General features: G+C 48.3%; 1 protein-coding gene across 3 annotated transcripts; it reads right to left on the reverse strand.

Annotated features, from left to right (window-relative positions):
- Positions 1-7,538: 7,538 nt before the first annotated feature.
- Positions 7,539-19,553, reverse strand: SPRY3 (sprouty RTK signaling antagonist 3). Of its 3 annotated transcripts, XM_019481900.2 has the most exons (4): positions 19,464-19,553; positions 17,335-17,490; positions 15,746-15,877; positions 7,539-14,329 (listed from the first exon to the last, which is right to left on the reverse strand). In XM_019481900.2, the coding sequence occupies exon 4, from the start codon at positions 14,280-14,282 to the stop codon at positions 13,365-13,367; it is 918 nt and encodes a 305-aa protein (XP_019337445.2). In that variant the 5' UTR covers positions 14,283-14,329; positions 15,746-15,877; positions 17,335-17,490; positions 19,464-19,553; the 3' UTR covers positions 7,539-13,364. The 3 variants fall into 3 exon arrangements, with proteins under 3 accessions (XP_019337445.2, XP_014465429.2, XP_019337444.2); XM_014609943.3 differs by lacking the exon at positions 15,746-15,877; XM_019481899.2 differs by lacking the exons at positions 15,746-15,877; positions 17,335-17,490 and having other exon boundaries at positions 19,464-19,542.
- Positions 19,554-20,374: the final 821 nt, after the last annotated feature.

Below are 20,374 nucleotides of genomic sequence, written 5' to 3' on the forward strand. Positions count from 1 at the left end.
AAATACAGCTGGCAGGGACCATAAGAGGTCATCTAGTCCATCCCCCTGCCAAAGGCAGGACCTAAGGCCTTCATGAAAGATGTTAATCTAACCTATTTAAAACCTCAGGTGATGGGATTCCTCAGCCTCCCTAACTATGCTGTTCCAATGCTTCACTTTCCTTACAGTTAAAATGTTTTTCTCTTCTTATATCTAACCCAAGTCTTTGAAAGGCATCAGAAAAGGGGCTGCAAATATAGGCCCTGTTCAAGGTACAAACAAGTACGTTTATTCTTAGAGTTCTAAGTTGATGGCAGGATGGGGAAAATTCAACTCTAATCTCCCAAATTCCTATTCCAAGTTATCTTTTTTAAGCATATTTCTCTTTTCTTTCCCCTCACCCCACATGTCAATGCAGTTCTTCCCCAAAGCTTCACTAGTGTATAAAGCATCCCTATCTCCTTGCCAGGTATCATCTGAGCTTGCAACTGCTTCCTGACCCTCCTCATGCCTCTTTTGCCCTGTCTGCTTCCTGATCTCTACTTCCCCTTGTCATGTGGCAGGGTCAGGATTCACAGCAAGGAGAGGTGGAACAAGGCAGACAGTAAAATTAGTTGTGGGGGGTTAGGATATTTTTTGATAGAAGGGAGTCAGGTGCCTCTGGCCGCTTAATCATCTACCTAGAAGAAGCCATCTAGTGTCTCCCCGCATCCCAGATTCTTCCTCAATCTCTGGTCCAGCCCCTTCTAAGTATGGTTGGAGCCAGCCAAATTGAAACGCTCCCAAAACCCCAGTGTATGCAGTTATGGGTTGTGGGTTTGCCCCCATCTCCAGTTCAAATTTTTCATGGTTAACTAGTATCTTAATGGCTTCAGTACCTTTATTGTCACAAAAACAACTTGGTACCTTTTTACCAAATAGACCCATTCCTTGAATGTCTTGGAGTGAGTTCTGATTTGTTACATATAAAATCAAATTCTGATTCCTTTTGCACAGCTACAAGGCAATGGGTGGAAAGCAGTGTAGAGAGGGAGATTGCTGGTTTGCTTCGGGCATCATCAGTGGAGCTGCCAGCTAGGTCCTAATGGCTGAATCAGGCCTAGAGCTGGTGACATCAGAGGCAAAAAGGAGCATGACTGAATTATCAGATTGTTGGTGAAGTTTGCAGTCCTGGTTGCTGCAAAAATCCCCATTTGACTTGTGAAAGGAACAGATCAGCTGTGATGCAAACCAAAATTGACATCCCTTCATTGTTCATTGTTTAGTCATTTTCCAGATGCTGCCTACCTGTCAAAAGGTAGGAGGAGCTCTCTTCTCCTGTCCCGTAGAAATAAAACATGCTTAGAGAACTGAATGTTCACCCCTCAGTGTGAGTTCAGGGCTATGGTTTCACTCCAGAGCAGGGCTGTCCAACTGGTGGCCCATGGGCCACAACACATGCAGCCCCTGAATGGTTGGAGTGTGGCCCACAAGCTCCTACCCAAACACCACTCCCCATGACTCCCCAGTTGCTCCTGACCTGGCGGCTGGGAGGGGGCTGAAGTGCCCAAGCTGCATATGTGGAAAAGAAGGCAGCCAGGCTGCCTGCAGTGCAGATAGGGTGGTGCATGCAGCTGGGAGAGAGGGGGAGGTGGGTTGTCCTGGTGGTGGGAGCAAGGGGCACTGAGCAGCCTATGCCGTGCCAGGGGAGAGGAGGTTCCTCCTGCCTATGTGGCACATACCCCTACTCAGCATGTCCAGAAGTTGGACAGCTCTGCTCTGGAGTAACAACATCTCTTTCAAGGCCCATCAAAGAATACTCTGAGCCTCAGACACTATTGGCACCAGACACCTGTGGAAAGAGGCAAAACCACAGGAGCATTAGCCAGAATGAAACAGGATGGAGAGCAGCTGGTAACTGTCCCATGAAGCATGGATGTATCAGCATTCACACAGCTACTGAGTATGCTCATAAAGCTACTCACTGACTAGGGAGGAATGTGGCACCCACTGGGTGAGTGGAAATAGATGGCAGAAATCCATGACTAACAAGGGTTAAATGGAGGAGGTTGGGGGAAGTAGCTGAGTGGCTAGGGCACTTGCCCAGAGAACTGCAGACTCAGGCTGTAGGGTCCTCCCCTCCCCTGGCAGACTCTAGACTCAGGCTCCTTCCCTCCCCTGGCACTGCACAGGCTGCTCAGTGACCCTTGCTCCCACAACCAGGACAACCCACCTCCCTGTCTCTCCGAGCTGCATTCACCACCCACCTGCACTGCAGGCAGCCTGGCTTCCCTCTTTTCCACATATGCAGCTTGGGCACTTCAGCCCCTTCCCAGCTGCCAGGCCAGGTGTGAACCTGCATCTCAAACTTCTTAGCACAGTGCTCTAGGTCAGGTATTTTCCAGCCTGCCTCTAGCACTCCTTTTGAAGCTGGCCACCTGGGCAGCCAAAAGAGGGAGCTATGTGGGGCCAGTGGGAAGAAAAAAAGTCAGGTAGGGTCTATCTCAATTAATGGATCCTGCTTTCTGCAGCTCTGGAGACCAGGGGCTGAGCACCACTGCCATTTATCCTCTCTATCCCCTGCTACTGAATTCAGGTACAGAGGAGAGAGGAAGGATAGAGAGGAGGGAAGACAGCAGTGGCACTCACCCTCCTCCCCCCACCACCACCCTTCAGGGGAATGACATAAAAGCAGAAGCTTCAGCCAGACCCCGCATTGACTATCTGGGGAGCTCAGAGCAGGAGCTGTGCTGACAAGCCACACCGATTCACCCCCCTGGATCCACCCCGATTAAGTGTTCTAATTTGCTGGACTATGTGAAATAAATTCAGTGTTGCCTCATCTCACAACTTGATTATGAGTCTTTAGATAGTTGGTGGTGTTGCAAAGCCCCTGATACCAGAGTCACAAGTGATTACATGAGAATCTCAGCTTTTACTTAAAGTATGTGGGAAGGAGAGCAGTGAAGACACAAACTTGAAGAACTTCATTTCAGGCTGACCACCTGCGGCACCTCTCTTGTTTTACCATTTCTCCACTTCTGCTTCCTCCATCCTTATGCTCCCTAGCCAGACCTGAAACCCTTACCTCACTGAAGCCAACAGAATAACTCATATTTATTTCACTAACTGGATTTAATTTGTGTGGGTAAAAGGACATAGAAAACCTTAAAACTCTTACTGACCCATTAGTCTAGCAGCATCTTTTGGTCCACATGTGAATGGAATAAGGCCTAGAGATTATATGGTAAATGCCAGTTCCCCACACTAATTACATTCTATCCAGGTAAAAAAAACTCCATCTGGGACAGTCTTTTAAAATTTCTTTCCCAGTGTTGTCACCATCATCATCACTGATGAAGTCATGGGTAGTATGTAGGAAACCAGATTTTGGGGCTATTCTGTGTTGCCCCTGTTGGCTGGCTCTATAGCACCTAAATAACAAAGTTGTGTCTTCATGTGGAACTGCCAAGTACCTGCACTTTTCTTGTTATTTTCCAGCAAAAATAGCAAGCTTTAAGTAAGACATAAATATTCAAGGTGGGATTTTCAAAAGCTTTCAGCTTTGGCTTCTAATTTAGGTCCATCATATGCCTAAATGCTGCAGCTTATAGAATCCCTCAGGGCTGTTTAATTGCTCCAGTGGGGTTTCTGTGATGAATCCTGGTACATCACAGCAGAAAGAACAGCACAGTGGCTGGATCCTTGGGAACTGTGTGATTGACAGTGAATAAGAGATTGTAGCTGGAAAACAGTTGCACGAAGACGGAAACTCCTCCTGACCCCTTCTCCCCCGCCCCCCCACACACACACACACTTAAAATCCAGGCATTTTTTACTTGACTGTAAATGGTGCAAACTTTCAAAAATAGAGCTCCAACTTCCTGGAACTTTGAATTGCTGTTGGACATGTATGGGTCTGCAGTGAGCTCTTTCCCATGGTACTGATAGATATTCAGCAAATAACTGACTTCTAACACTAAACCAGTGATTCTCAACTGGTGTAAAAAGTCACCCTGGTGTGTCATGAGATCCTTTTAAGGGTGTAATTTGATATTAGTAGTGTGATGTGCAAACAGCTACACATGGTTCACAAGATAAACTCAGAGATTTCAAATAGGAACCCATAGTGTCAAAAACATTCTGACTTATTGTGGTCTTTCTGAGTTCTTTCCAACAGAAGAAATGCTCTCTTATTTCTAGTCAAAACACCAGTGAATGCTCAGAGCTCCCATTTTCCGAGGGGTGCCCTAGGGTTACCTTGAGTCCAAGAAGGTTGAGAACCATTGCTCTAAACAGCCTTTTTATGTCTACTAAAGTCCTAATATTAGCTAGTTAGCTAGCAATCCCTCCCTCCTCTCTTCCTCTGTCTCTCTCTGCACCCACCTCTCTCTAGTCTAATGCAATCGATCCATGTAGCTGCATTTATCTCATCTAATATAATATAGCTAACCAGCTATCATTTATCATTCATGTATAAAATGACTGCTGTGGATGACACAAATCGCAGTAAAGGGGTTAATAATGGCATGCATGGGGCAGTTCTCTGAAGTTGCTTGGTAACCTGACCCTATTCAAACAAAATATATTTTAAAATAGTCAAAGTGCAACATCTAGGAATAAGGAATGCAGGCTGGACCTGCAGGCCAGGGGACTGCATCCTGGAAAGCAGAGATTCAGTAAAGGATCTAAGGATCATAATGGAGTGAAGTCAATATGGGTTTCTTATCATTCTCTGACAAAAAGGGGCTAATCCTATCCTGGGATATATAAACAGAGGAATAGTGATCAGGAATAGAGAGGTAACTTTACGTCCATCTACAGCATTGCTGAGATGGATCTGGAATGCTGCAACCAGCTGTAGCATACCCATTAAAAAAAAAAGATGCTAAAAATTAGGAACTGCTTGGAAAAAGAGACCCAAAAGTAATTCAACAGCTAAAGAAAAGCCTTTACAACGAGAGACCTTAAGAGCACAATCTATTACCAAAAAGATAGAAAGGTGACTCAGTTATGGTGTATAACTACCTTTGCAATGAGAAAATACCAACCTTTTAGCCCAGCAGAGAAAGGCACAGCTACAAACCATTGGCTGACAGTTGGAGTCAGAAATTCAAATGAGAAATCAGGGATGTTTTTAACAGTGAGGATGATTAATCATTGGAACAATCCAGTCATGGAAATGGCAGATTTCCCATCTCTTGATGACTTTAAATCCAGATTAGATGCCTTTCTGGAAGATGTGGTTAAATCAAATACAAGTTAACTTTACTCAAAGACAAATGAGTGGTCTCAGTACAGAAGTGGGTGGGTGAAATTCTCTGGCCAAAGACATGGGCAGCTGGTGCCTCCTGAGTCTGGGAGGGTACCTGCAGAAGCCAGTGGCAGCAGCAGGGATGGGGCTGGTGAGCACCCACAGAAGGTGGTGGTGGTGGTGGCAGTGGGAATGGGGATAGCGAGCATTTGCAGAAGCCGCCAGCGACGGCAGTGGGAATGGGGCTGGTGAGCACCCATAGAAACCGCCGGTGGCATCGGCAGCAGGGATAGGGCTGGCATGCACCTGCACCCTGTCAGGGGTGGCACATGCCCCCCTTTACCCCCCAACCAGTTGCCTATGACCTGTGATATATATGTGTAGCCAGTATAGATTATCTCCTCTGTTCTGGCCTATGGGTCTGTAAATGCCCTGTCTTTATCTGGTCTAATCTATTCTTTCTCTGTCTACAGTCACTCTTAGTATCCAGTCACTGTGCTATTCTTTCTGCTATGATGTACCAGAATTTATCACCCTGTGAAACCACAGAAATCCTGCTGGAACAATTATAGACCCGTGATGGACTTGGGTAAGCTGCAACAGGTAGGCAGAGGATGGGGTGTTCAATGTTTCTTATAAGCTGTTCTGTAACCATTGGGGGTCATAAAAAATAGCTTTATAAAAACCAGCAACAATTACCTATCAATGCCAGAATGGGTCTCAGCCTTCCAACAGTGCCTGCCTGTAGTGCTTACATGGACTCCAGCACTAAATGCAGAATTTCACTATACCAACGCGATCTGTGCCAAGGCAGAAGCCTGCCCTCCCCTTTCTTTCACCCTCCCCTGCTTCCAAGACAAGAATGAGAAAGGTTTCAAAATTAATATATATTTTTATTGAATAGTTGCTCTAAGTGGCTTGGGCAGCCACCAATAGAATTACTTCTTCTATTTCAGCAGTGGTTCAGTATCAGTTATTAGCTTTGTAAGAGAAGAAAACTAAACCAAACAGAAGAGGGTGCTCTAAAATAAATAGGTTATTTTTTATCTTTAAAATAAACTTTTCAAATAAATACTTTGGTTTTTCTTTTTTCTTGACATGAGTATGAGAGTATTGTCAAAAACCAGCAATAAGATTATGAGCATGTATTATAACTTCTATAAAGGAAACTAAAGTAAAGAAGGTTGGGAAGGGAACTTTTTATACACTGTACAGAATGCCTTTTGTACCAAATAAACAAAGAATTAGATGCTTCAGTACTTGGTACGTGATTCCCCTTTGAAGTCAAGAAGTATGATTCTTCTAAGGTGGAGTTTGTGCTAAAGACAGCTGTGGTACAAAGAAGAAACAGCCTTTTGCCCACAGAGCATCTGATATATTTGAAGGAGCCTGAACAAGGGTAGGTACTGGGGAGAAAAAGGTAGTGAAAAATTCCCCTGGGTAGGAGCAGCCATGCAGGAGAACCAAACATGCCACATCTATGAATGATCATGCTCATCACTGACATCAGGGTTACAGTGGCCTTGTTCTCCTTCCCCATATAGGAACTGTGCCCCCTTGCTATGCAGGTAAGAGAAGCTGGATTCCTTACAGATCCCTGAGTTCTCTGTGCATGGGCCCAGTCCTGCTGCCATCAAAGTTGGCTTGCCTCTTGAAGCTTGCTTTAATGAAAGTGGGGTCTGGCCTTTTTTCTCCAAACCCAGTTACACCACATGCATAATTGATTTCCTTTGCACAGCATTGATACATTCAGTGGTCTGCACTGTGAATGGTCTGCAAGGGGCTGACTGAAAGAGATTTGATTCAGCCTAACTCCCCTCATCTGAAATCTTTCCTGATTGCAGCCCATACCATAAGGAAAAATATTTGGCCCTTTCCCTTTCCCTCACCCTACTAGACATACACTAGATGGGACTCTTCTGAAATAGTCTCCAAGGAATGGTAAAAATAATCTATTTCATGTAGGCCCCAAACTGCTGTCTAGGTTTGATCAGTGGCTACCAGTGACAGAAAGCATTTGCAAATAATCTCTGCTCTAGTATCTCTTAAGAAGAAGGATCTCTAAGAAATCTGAAATCAAAAAGAATTTGAAGAGGATTGCTTTGCCCACCTGAAACGGATGCTCAGTGCCACATAAGGAAGAAGTATTTCAGTTGCATGTGAGTGTCCAACAGAAATGGACTTGGCACACTGCATGGGCTCTACATGGAGGGGATGACCCTGAACAAGTTTGGTTGGCCATCTGGAATGGATTACTGAATACATCCACTCTCCCTTTCCCCACCTGTGGAGCAATAGAAATCAGAATTCTCAATACACCCATTCCTTCTTGCAATGCCCTGGCTTTTGTCCAGGCTTAGTAAGATTGTACATGCAACATCTGCAAGAAGCAGCTAGTGGCATGATCAGCAAATTATGTACTGAGAGAGAGCATTGTCAATGGGTTGATTGCTCAACCTCAGGCCATGCAGTTCCTGCAGTCTCAAGGATGGGGCGGGGAAGGGTCATTTATCCTTGTTTTCTTTTTTTGTTTCTTTTTCCTTTTTTGCACCCAAGCAGTAAGACTTGAGTTGCTCTTGTGAGCTTTTGATTACCTTTTGGGCAAAGGGCCCCCAAATTATCTGGGTCAAAACCACAGATAAGAATATTTCAGATCAAAGAAGTTATGGAAGTGGCTGGTAGGGATCTGAAACCAATACTAGTAGTGAGCACTTGTAAGGTCCCATGAGGTTCTCTGTTAGAAGTCACAGTTCTGAAATAAGGACAGGAATTTCTTGATTGGCTACCATGGTGCACTAGCTGTAGCATGAGACCATGAATATAGTCCTATCCCTCTCAACCAGAAGGGTCTAGTAGAACTGTGGAGAGTAGGAGTACTCCATATCCCTCAGCAGTGGCCCACTGAGTTCAAGAGTGCTGCAGATGGCCCCTATGGTGGATAGCACCTCTACAGAGGGATAAGTGCTGTAAGGGGTAGCCTTCTGAGGTGTGTCTGAAACTCAGACAAAGACTAGGAGACATCTAGTGCTTCTCAAAAGTAAAGCAAAAAGCTGCTTGATCACCTACCCTTCTTGGGGCTTGCTTCCCAAGCAAGTTCTGCACTCACTGGTCAGGTTTGCCTTCCCTCAGGGAGGAAAGAATTCTTGGCCATTTCCCTTCCTCCCTCTTCTCCAACACTGGGATCAGGGAGGAAGGGAACCCCTATGCTGATTGTCCCCCTTTCAAGCACCATAAGAGTTTTGCCACTGTATGCAAGGCTCGCCGTAATGGTCCTTCTAAGCTTACCTAAGTTTGCTGTAATGCCTTTCTTCCGCTCTAATTTCAGCTGGAAAACATACTCTTCTTAATGAGATCAAAATCAGAATACCATATGTGGTGAATATAGCATTCCACAAAAGGGCCACTTCATGAATAACGCATGCCTCCTCAGGCTGGGGGGGCACGGTGACCATCTGCAGGCGGCAGCGGCAGTGTCAGCAGGGGGGGCGTGGCAGCGGCAAGCAGAAACTGCCCGCTGGTGGCTGCAGTGGTGTCGTCAGCGAGGGAGGAGAGGTGGTGAGCAGTGGGTGGCAAGCGGGGGCTGCCTGCAGCCACCATCCATGCTGGTGGTGGTGGCGAGTGGTAAACAGGGACCACCTGCAACCACTGACAGCTGTATTGACAGCAAGTAGGGGAAGTGACTGCCCGCAGAAGCCAGCGGCAGCCAATCTCGGGGAGGGGGGGGGGCACATGTCCCCCTTTACCTCCCCCCCCCACACACACACACACATCGCCTATGGGCCTCTTTGACAATCAGCCCTTGGGAATGAAATAACACTGTCATGGCATAACAAAATCACAAGTGCAGAGAGAGGTCTGGAGAGCCTCATTCAAAGCTCTTACTCCCAGTCAGGGGGTGGCTGGAATGTACAGTTGGACACAAAGTCCAGGGTGACCAGCTCCAAACCTCTGGAGCAGATCTTCTCATTCCCATGTCCAAACAGACCCAGTGGGTACTAGTTTCATATTTTACAGTAAATTGCATGTTCTGACAGATAAAAAACATCAACCTAGTCTGCAATTGCATAGGGAAGTCATAAAAAGACCTCCAGGTTCAGGGCTTTCATCTCCTGCCTGATATTAACTAACCCACTTGGCTGATGTTGTTCACCTTGGACAGTTTTTGGTAAATCCTAGCCTGGTGTCTTCTGTCCTTCTCTAATAAACAGATTTAATGGATAGATTCTCTGGACAAGTCCCAGATAAGCCTTGGGAACCAAAAAAATCTGGGTCTGTATAATTCAGATCCTAGACTTTAATCTGAATTTTGTAACTGACACAACAGATTGAACCAAAATCCTTGGGCAGAACATTTCTGAATCGGAGTTTTGTGACTCAGTTCTATCTCTGATTTCCATTCATGTGTCCCATATTTTACAGAATGTATTGCACAATATCAAAAAAATGAAAAATTATAAAATATATCTAAAATGTTACTGGCGAAAATTGGTCAGTAATCTATAGCACAATATGCTTTTGGAGATGAAAATTTTACAATGGAAATTAGAAAGAACTTGCAAATAGAATTCAATAAAACCGGCCATTAACCTTCTGCCAATTACTGGAGATACCTCTTTTAAAATAATAATCTTGGGTCCAATCTTGCACTGCATTTACCAAGCAAAACTCCCAGTAGGCTCCCAGTCAAGATATGGTTTGTTTGCATAGGGACTGGAAGATGAGTACTTTTGCTCAATATGCAACTTTTCCAGCACTCTGCTGAGGTCACCATGTTTTCATGACATCATGAGGCCTTTCCATTGAAATGATCAGGAAGTCTCACATGTTTATTGAGTTATTTCATGATCAAGTGAAAGGAAAAGGTGGGTCATGAAGGAAGAAACTGAAGAAATTGGCATCCACACCAAAACCTTGTGGAGAAGAGCATATTGAAGACATTTTGGTTGTTTGGTCACCATCAAAAATGTGAATTATTTATTTTTTCTGTTTCCATCAACATTTTTTCTTGGAAAAATATTGGGTTCTCACTAAAACAAATCCCTAAAAGTCTCAAAAAACTAGCACTTCATATTTAAAAAGCAATGTGTTGGAAGGAACATATTCTGCCAAAAACCATTATGACCAAAAACTAGCCCCAGTAGAAAGTAAGTGGAATGATCAAAAAGTAAGGTGTACCTTTTTACAGGAGTCCCACCAATATAGATTTTTTGGTGTACTTTGTAATGTGACTTTTTATATGACTATGGATCTTGAAAATAGGATTCTGCCTGATTATCATCATAGACATAGTCAGATGTTTGCAATACATTGTGTAATTTATGTAACAAAGAAATGGAATGATGTATATACCCCACCCCCCATCCCACATAGTGGAATTCTCCTGGAGAAGTCATTATGTTTCTCACAGAACACTTTTCCTCTGAACAGAATGATGTGGTCATCAGAAACTTCAGTGGGTGCATTCATGACTCTCCTCATTTAATCTGAAATAGAACACCACTATAAGTGAGTTTTGGGATGCATGCGTATCATATGGATTTCCTCTGCTTATATAAAGGGGCTTCCATCTTCAGATGGGAAAAGCAGATTCCCACAGCATGGTTCTGAAGTGAAACGTTACAGTGTAACAGGATTCTAATCCATTGGCAGAACTCACCATGGGATAAACTGGTTATAGAAACTCCTGCCTTCACCCTTTTCTGTCCTTGCCCCGCCCCACAGCTAGCAGCTGAATTGAATTCACAAACCTGCCTGATGAAAAGCAATGCAAAGCCTTGTTAGCAGGCCCTTAAAATACCTCACATTGCCTATAAACTAAGGTCTAAGAGAAGCATAACAAGAGTTGAGATATTCCTTTGGAGTTTGTAAATGTACCAGGAAGCCAAACCTTGCATATGGCACCATTCACAGCAGTATCATGAATATTATTAATAATAGTCCTAGCCATCATAACATTATATTTATATATACAAAAATATATCAAAGAAATTCTAAACAAAGAGAAGGAGTCAGTGGATATGCGAGTGCGACATTTGTGCCGTAAACATTGGAGTGCCTTGGAGGAAGCTTTGGGGCAGCTGGGGTTTTCTTGCATATGTTTCTCTAGTTCTCCCATGTCCTATAGTCTTCCTGAACCATTTGCTCCAATGGAACAGGAATGTTGTTATGCCCACTGCCCTGTACACACACACAGACACACACACACACGTGTGTGTGTGTGTGCCTTGGAGGGTGAATGTGATGGTAGAATAGAGCACTTGGTTAATCTGGCTTTCACTCCATGGCCAAGTTTCTGGAGTCAAGGGGTTGTAACTGAGTTTGGCACCTGACATTTACAGCAGAGGTGGACCTGAGCCAGAAATTTCTAGCTGGATCTGAGCTTCCTCAAGGAGCAGGAATGTTCAGATAGAGAAGGTTGGCTCATTGTAGACAACCAACCAGGAAACACAATCTGGACCTAAAATTCCTCCTTGTGTGAAGATGTCCAGATCTGGGAAGTTGGTTCAGACCCATCTCTAGTTTGCAGCCAACATTTCCTGTCTCAGAACCCCTTGTATCAACATCAGGCTTGCCTACAGGGTGCAAAGTTGCTCAGCTGAATCTTGCTTTTGTGTAGCGCTCTCTATCACAGCAGAAAATAAATGAGGCACTTGAACTGGGGAGGGTGAGTCAGGTATTACCCACTTCTCTTACCCATCTACTTCTGTCTTCTGATAAACAGCTTTCCTTCCCCCCTCCAGCCCAAAGTCAGGACCTCAGCTTATCTCCATTTGTAGACAGAGACAAGCATGTGTAACTGTTCTTAAACCATAGTAAAGGTGGTTTCAGTTGGCAATTGTTCTTAAGATTTCATTCTGTTTTTCTCTCTTTAAAGTGAATTCAGTGCTGGTGAAAGGTACTAGATTGGAAGCCTTGGAGACTGAAGGCTTCTCTTTCTCAATAGGACAGGGCAGCAGGATGGGCTTCCTATTCATCTCCCAACTAGTGTACCTCACCCAAAACCTAAAGGGACAACCTGTAGAGGTGAAAAGGTAGGTCAAGCTCCATGGTCTACTTAGTTCTTGGCCTCTCTACTGATCCTGTCAACAGGAACACCAACTGGTGTGATGGGTTTCAATTACATCGATATGGAGATGGAATGAAATTACCAGCTCACCAATAGGAGACCATCAGGTAATGCCACCTTCCTGTCAGCACCAACCTGGGCTGGTTTGGCACTGGCAGCTTAGAAGGGTAAGGCTTTGCATGCCAGACTTTACCATTCCCTCAAGGCATTTTTTGTTGTGTTAACCTTCAGTTGAGATTTAACATTTTGCTCTTAGCCAATTCTACCCTGGAGTACCATACACTAGCATGAATTTCCTCTAGCTACAGATTTACGGAAGTGGAAATGGGTCTCTTCTCTACCCAGACTATCATGTTCTTTCCATGGCAGTGTGATTCTTAATTCAGCAATTCCCTATTTCCACTAACAAGTGAACCCATAAAAATTGACATTTGGGTTTGCTTATATTCCTTTTTTACCTTAAAATGATTAGAAGCTTCATCTCTTATTTTGCGTGCGTGCATGTGTGTGTGTGTGTGCACGCGCGTGTGTAAGGTGTTGCCCTTGGTTGGTTTACTACAATGGCCTATCTCCCTTTGAGAAACTGGCACCTAGTACAGCAGACTGGAACCAAGTAAGAGCCTTTGGGAGGTGCCAGTCAGGAAAGTGCCATAGAAGGAATGAATGAAAGAGAACTGAGTTAAGTGGTCTGGTCCCTGGAGGATTATAGTGCTAGGACACATCACCATTTTAAACCCACCATAGAGGAACTCCTAAGGTATTCTGAGGTCACAGAGTCCTGAGCCATCCAGTGACAGATCCCACACTCAACCCCCCTGTTGACAATTAGTGCCTAGTGCATGCATCAGCATTTGGCTCCATCTGTCTTTGTCCTTTGCTGAAATGTGCAAAACCCAGACCGTTTGGCTTGGCTGCAGGAGCAAGATTCTTTTTGTCTCAGAACATGCTTCGTGCTCCCTGGCAGGACTCACCAACTGACTGACTGACTGACTGATTAACTGTTCATCTGTTTGTTCGTTTCCCAAAGGGGTGCCCAGCAGAGGGAGCTGAAGGAGAAGAAGAGCCAATTTCCCTCACTGAAGGAGGTCATACTGGCTTATCCAGAGTCTTGGGAAAGGGATTCCCACTGGAAGAGGAAATCTTCCTACAGACGGTATTGGTGTGGTTCTGGCAGCGGCAGCCAGGTCGTCTCAGGCTGTCATAGCCCCGCTGGCAAAGTTTGAGGCACCCCAAGGTAGGAAAGTAGCAGCAGAGGCAGGGCATGAGAAGAGAAAGGAAGCTCATGGCAGCCCAGCGGGCACAGCAGGACCCTGGACCACAAGAACAGGGATCGTCGGCACAGGTGTCCTCATCGTCAGTGGAGCAGTGGTAGAAGAGACCCTTGACGCAGCAGAGACAAGTCCCATAGTCAATGAGGCTCTCAGGCGAGCAGAGGCAGCGCTGGTTGCAGAGCCAGCAGGAAGGCAAGGTGCGGGCAGTCGTGCAATGGACGCACTTACAGCGCCCACATTCCTCACAGATAAAGAGATGTCTGGAGTGAAGGCTGGGCTTCTCTGCCACCCCCTTCAACGGTTCCTCAGGCTTCAGGTCAGCCACTCTGGGCGGCGTCCGGATGATGGAGTGCCCGGACTGTGAGGGCGTGATCCCACTCAGGAGCCTCTGGTCCGAGGCAGTGGTGCTACGGGACATGGAGCTAGCAGTGCTGGAGTGACTCAAGTGTGGCTGTAAGGGTGGTATCTGGTGGTGTTGACTCTGGCTGCGGTGTAGGTCCTGGAAAGTGGAAGACACCAGATGGTCCTGAGACCACTCTGTCTTGTGGGAATTCTGTGGCAGGGATGGATTGGACCGAGCTTGCATGAAGGAGACAGCAGGTCTCTCTACATAGTCATTGCTGGCACGAATGGAGCGGATCTGGTCAATGGAGAGAACCTGTTGGAAGTCCTCAGCAGGAGGATCCATTGTCTGTTCACGACTGAGTTCAGCCACGCTAGAGGAGAGTTGCATTCCTGGAAGCAATGAGGGCTTATAGCATCAGGGCACATCTGAAAATCCTAAAGAAGAGGGACAGAAAGATAAAGTATTCACATGAATTATCACTGCAATTGCACCTTCAAAGCAAACTGGAAAACAAAGTACAATGCCATGTACAGGTTACCAGGAGGGTATTCTAAAGAACATAAGCTGGGAAAGTCTGAGCACAGGGAGATTAGCAGGAAAACTAGAAGAAAAAAGATCTTGATGATGAGGTCTACCAGATTCATCTTAGGAAGTAGTAGATGCTATGATACGTGGATAGATGCTGTGATACACAAATCACTCAAACAAATAGTAATATTTGGACCATTTCTAGTACCATCAATCTAAGGAGCTCTGGGTGTTTTGCAAACGCTGATGAGCTGAGTCTTCTAGTCCTCTAATCCCACTTTGTGTTGTAGGGAAGTGTTGATAGGGAAAATGAGGTACAGACCTATGAAGTGACTTGTCCAAAGCCACATGTAGAGTTTGCAATATGGCTGGGAGTATAATGAAGTAGAATGACTGCTGCTTTGTAGGCTGGCACTTCCCTACCATACTGTTCTTCCCTTCCAAACTTCAATGTGCAAAATGATCAAGTTGTGCAGGGGAGGGGGAGGGAATGACAAACTACACTAAAATATACTGACAGGTCTCTAGATGTATCCTTTAATTCAGACTCAGTTGCCTGGTCCTTTGTATCCAGGGCTTTCTGACTTGGACTCAGTGACACAGAAGGGTCAGGCTTACCACTTTCTCTGAACACTCAGAGAAAAGTATGGGGGGGGCGGGGGTGTTGACAAAATGCTCTAACAGGATCTGCTCCAGGAAACCAGGGCTTATCAGAAGAGATGAGACGAGCCCGTTCTTGTTACCTGCATAGACTTTGCCATGAATTTGTTTTCAGGAAGTGGTACTTCCTGACTCTTATTGCAGCACTGGAAACACATTCTGGCCTTATTCCAAAAGGGTTGGTGCCTCCTGAAGGCCTTAGGGAAGGAAAAAGAACTTGAATCATACTGCTCAGGGGAGCCCCAAGGCAAAACCAATAGGCTGGGGAACAGCCAAGAGGGGTCACATATGTGCTAATGGTCTTGACTTCAGTTTAACGTTGTCTCACAGAAACATTTCAGCCTGTAGATATGGCCACAGAGGACCAGAACTAAAGCAAATCCTTCTGACCATCTAGGAATAGACAGTCCTTGGAGGAAGAGAAAAAAAAAACATGAACCAAACTACTACACCTATCTGGAACAGAATCTAGTCAGACCCTTTGGCTAGGAGAATTTTAACTAAATGATTTCCACACCTCTACTGTGTGCAAACTGTGCTGCAATTGGTGACAAGAGAATACCTAGTGTGGGGAAGTTAGTTGTTTCATGCTTTACACAAAAAGCAATCCCATTCTGCCTTGTGAATCATTTTAAGTCAAGATATTTTATTGTTCTTAGTACCCATATATATGTTCCACTGGCAGCAGACTGTCTCAACCATAAGCAGCATGGATATTTTTGCAGCTCCCAGTCCTGCTGGAGGGCATTTTAACTATCAGTCCTTGCCCCCAACTTCAAAGCTGGTCAGCAAGCCTGTAATATAATGACAGAGGAAACATTCATAGAGGCTAATGGCCATTGGTAAAAAATGCTACCCACGCAGTAGAAAAAAGCAAGGAGAAGATTGATTTTCATTAGCGAGAATGACCTTGAAGAGCAGAGAAGAGCAAAGGTAACTTACTTTGATTGTTAAAGTGCGATCTGTTCTGTCCTATTTCCCCGACAGAAAAGAAAAGTCAACCAATCTGATTATATTTGAATTTTACTGTGCTGCCAGGATCTCTGTCCTAGTCAATGAGAAGAATGTGGGAGGACTGTGAGAAGCTTCTTAATGGGACCTTAAAGATTTACTGGGGCTGCCACTGGCTAACAGTGGTATTTCAGCCCTTCTTGATAAATTTAGACAAACTTTCTGAGCATGTCCAGAGGAGTGTGCACGTGTGGTTTGCAGACTGCACATGGCACATGTGCAACCATTTGCTTTGCTGCAAATTCACAGTGTGACACCAAAATTTGACACCAGAAGAGCCCAATGTCAAAAAAAACCACCACAAAAAACGTGGGGGGTGAGGGGCATGGTGCATATGGCAGCAGCTGCTCCACCAGAAACGGAGCCTGGACATCCAGATCCATGCTCTTTCTGCTGGCCAGGCTCCATGCAGCCAGCTCAGCATTACTGCAGCCCCGGGAGGCTCCCAGAACCCTAGATAAGGCTACTGGGCCCAGCACAGATGCTATTTGTGCTGCTGTTTGTGCTGTGGCAAACACATGCCCCTGCATGTGGGGACACACCCTCTGAGTTTATAAACCTCTCCTTTAAACCACCAACTCACCAGCTCCATTTCACTTGGCCAATGATTTGGGTTTGATCAGATAGCACTAAAGCAAGAGACTTTCTAACCTTCCTGGCCAAAGGATGGAGAAGGGGGTGAAGGAAAGGATAATAGGATCCAGCAAATGTGAGTATGAATATAGAATGGGCCTCGAGCCCTCCAGACTCCCAGTGTTCTGGAGAGAGATGCTTACTCCACCCACTGCTGTAATGGAGAGTCTGAATGAGCTGCTCTCCGGAAATATGCATTATCGATTGAATGGGTACGGAAGGATATGGATTCATTAGGCATAAATGGCAGGCTGATCTGGTAAAGCACAAGGACAGCTGAGTAGCAGAGACACAGGGGTGACTGATCCACAGGCACCTCAGTGAGGAGACTGCTGAGTGTTAGGCTTTCCAGCCCACTGAAAAGGAGGAAATGGTGGGATGTAGGCAACCCAAGGAAGTGAGACTATCTAGGGAAATTTGTATGGGAAAAAAACTGAGTGCACAGGATAAGACTCTCATGCTAATGCAAAGACTGGACAGCAAGAACCTTTAGAACCAGAGAGTCTGAATGATGAATCAGATCAGTAATGCAGTAATGAGGACTATGCAGTAGTGAATGGACATCACTAGAACGTGGGTGACTGGCTGAATCGGAAGGGATACCTACCTATGGCATGAGAGCTGTGAGCCTCCTGATGCAATGGGTGTGAATCAGCAGAGTTTCTGAGCCCAGCAACTGCCCTTCAAGACTTCGAGAATGCTAGGCACCATTACAAAAGCTCTAGATCCCGTAGGACACCAAACCCAATCCAGATAGCATGAGCTGGGGGGACAGAAACAAGAACCAGTGAAAACATAGCTTGAGACCCCCGAAGAACTAAGACCAAACAGGCTGAACAAGGAGTCAACAAAGAATTAGGGTGCAGAAGGCTGTCTTGAAAGTGTGTGAGACCTAAAGGAAAGGACATAGAAAATGGATCAAACTGAGGCTCTAGTATTAGGATAAAGGACTGAGATAAAGGGCAAGAAGACAAGGGGCAAGGATTCTGGATTGTGCTTGGACATGAGGACCTAGTGGATGGGACTGGGATCTAGTAAGCATTGGGATTCAGTGGACGGGGTTTTAGGACTTGGAGGTGACCAGGGCCCAACTGCCAGAACAGCGGGCCCAAGGAAAGTGAGAAGGAAGCTCTTCTCAGATGCAGGGCCTGCTGAGCACCAGGACATTGCAGAGCTGAATCCAGGTCCTGCCTGGGAGACCACAGCAGAGAGAGCTCCAGAGTGGAGGTGGGCTTGGACCCACAACTACAGGACAGTTCCAGAGGGGGGTGGACAAACGCTCTGAGTTTATAAACCTCTCTTTTTAGCCACCAACTCACCAATTTAGTGTCATTTGGCCAATGATCTGGCCAGACAGCACTGAAATGAGGGGCTTTCTTAACCTTCCCCACCAAAAGCTAGTGGATAATAGGATCTAGTGAGTGCAAGTATGATATTGCAGTGATTCTGAGACTGGTGGGACTTAGCCCTCGAGATGCCAGGCCAGACCAGGCAGGCCAGTGACTCTGGCCAGACCCTTTCCCGCTGCTGCGTGGGCGCTGGGACCCAGAGGACCGCGGCCCGAGGGGCACTAGGACCTAGCAGGGCCCTGGCGCCCAACAGGATCAGAAAGGATTGAATGACAAGAAGCTGCTTGCGGTTCCGGACGTGCTGAAGCCGCCCCGGCCGCGGCAGGGGCTGAAATAGACAGTGCGGCCACGGTAACGGGGGGCGGGCGGACAACGAAGGCTGAGCTGCGGCCCCGGCGGGGAGGAGGGAGCAGCCCGGTCCGGAGGCAGCAGCCGCAGCCGCCGGGCCGGGAAGGCAGCGGGGGCGGAGCGGGGCGGCTGCGTGCTCCCTCCCCGGCCGCGACGGCCACGAGCGCGGCGCGGGCAGCGGCACGGGACAGCTGCTGCGGGTGCACGGCCCCAGCGCCGCGCTGCCATCCGGAGCGGACCAGCCCGGTGCAGGATGCGGCCGCCGTGGCCCCGGCTCCGGCCGCCACCTCCCCGCGCTCCGGGCTCAGCCCGCGGGACCCCAATCCCGATCCCGCCCCGCGGCTGCGCCCGGGGGCCGCGAGCCCGGCCCCGCCGGGGCAGCGACCGGGCAGGCCGGGTGGAGCCGCCGCCCCCTCCCTCCCTCCCTGCCCCCCGGCAGCGCCCGCGCCCCGAGCCGCCTGGCACCGCGCGGAGCAGCGCACGCCCCGGGCACGGCCCCGGCCCCGGCCCCCCCGGCCCGGGCAGGTGTCGCTGCCGCCGCCCGGGCCCGCGCTGCTCTGCCTCACCCCTCGTGGGCACCCTGCGCGGGGCGCCGGGCGCGTCCTCCAGCTCCTCGCCGCGCTCTTTGCCCCGCAGCCCGGCACCCGAGGCCGCCCGCGGCCGCACGCCCGGCCCGAGCCCCGGGCACTTGCCCGGCCCCGGCGCATCAAGTGTGTGCGCCCGCCAGATGGTCCAAGCCACCGAGCTGCGAGCGGCGGAGCCCTGAGCTGCGCTGCCCCGGCCGGGACGGGCTCCCCACGGCGCCCCGGGCTCGTCGCAGCAGCCAGGGAGCCGGCCCCTGCCCCGCGCCAAGCCCCGCTAAATCCCGGCCGCGGGGGATGCCCGGGGAGGCGGGGGGGTCCCGCCGGCCACGCTGCACCGAGTCGCTCCCAGCTGCGGGGGAAGCAGGGCCCCTTCCAGCGCGGCTCCCCCTGTCCCGCGCCTCCCGATGCGGCTGGCCCGGGGCATCCGCGGAGGGGTCACTTGCAGGCGAACTTACCCCGCGCAGACGGCAGGGCCATGCTGGGGCGACGTCCCAGGCGGGTCCGGCGAGCCCCCTCGGCCGGGCAGAGCCTGAACGAGCGCCCGGGGCCGCGGCGCGGGGCTGGGGGCAGCGCCCGGCGTGTCCGCTCCCCGGGGCGCCCCGCTGCCCGGCCGGGCCCCCGCGGGCTGCCAGCTGCGAGCGAGCAGGGGCGCGCTGCTGCTGCCCGGCTCTGCCCGCGGGAGGGGAGAGGCTGCGAGCGGCGACGCTGGAGCAGCGCTGGCTGTTTTGTGAATGTAGCTATTCTCCGGAGCGGTTGTGAATGGGCGAGCGTGGAGGACGGGCGGGAGGGAGTTCTTGCTCCTCGTTATAATCACTCTCTCTCGCACCCTCTCCCTCTCTCTGGCGTTTGCCTTCCCGGAGCTGTAGCTCTTAATGCCTGGCTAAGTGGCGTCATCCAGTTGAAATTGAATCGGCCCATTAGAACTCCCCATAGGGCCCTGTGTATCCGCTCCCTGGGTAATGACTGCAACAGAATTAGAGAGAGACAGAGAGAGAGAGAGAGAGAGAGAGAGAGAGAGGAAAATGCCTAACAGTATTAAGGAGGCCCGATTTAAATATTTCCGTCTGGATCTGGCAGCACTCCCCACTCCCCGGTCCTCTAGGGCTGCACCCAGGCAATGAGGCACCTATTTTGGGCAGAAGCCCACAGGGGCACCAGAAGCATCCAGGGTCATCAAGCCCAAGCCCTGATCTTCACTAGTGTGCTGCTGCTTTAGCCCCTCTCTGCTCCCCTCCTTCTCCCTCCAATTTCTTTTTCATCTCTTCTCTTCCTGCATCTTCCCAGTCTGTTGGGGACTGAAGCAGGAGACCAAGCCCTTGCTTGTGATCAGGGTAGACAGACATCTCTGATCATGGCCATGATGGGC

Source organism: Alligator mississippiensis, chromosome 8 (assembly GCF_030867095.1).
Source record: "Alligator mississippiensis isolate rAllMis1 chromosome 8, rAllMis1, whole genome shotgun sequence".
In the NCBI taxonomy this organism is placed as follows: domain Eukaryota; kingdom Metazoa; phylum Chordata; order Crocodylia; family Alligatoridae; genus Alligator; species Alligator mississippiensis.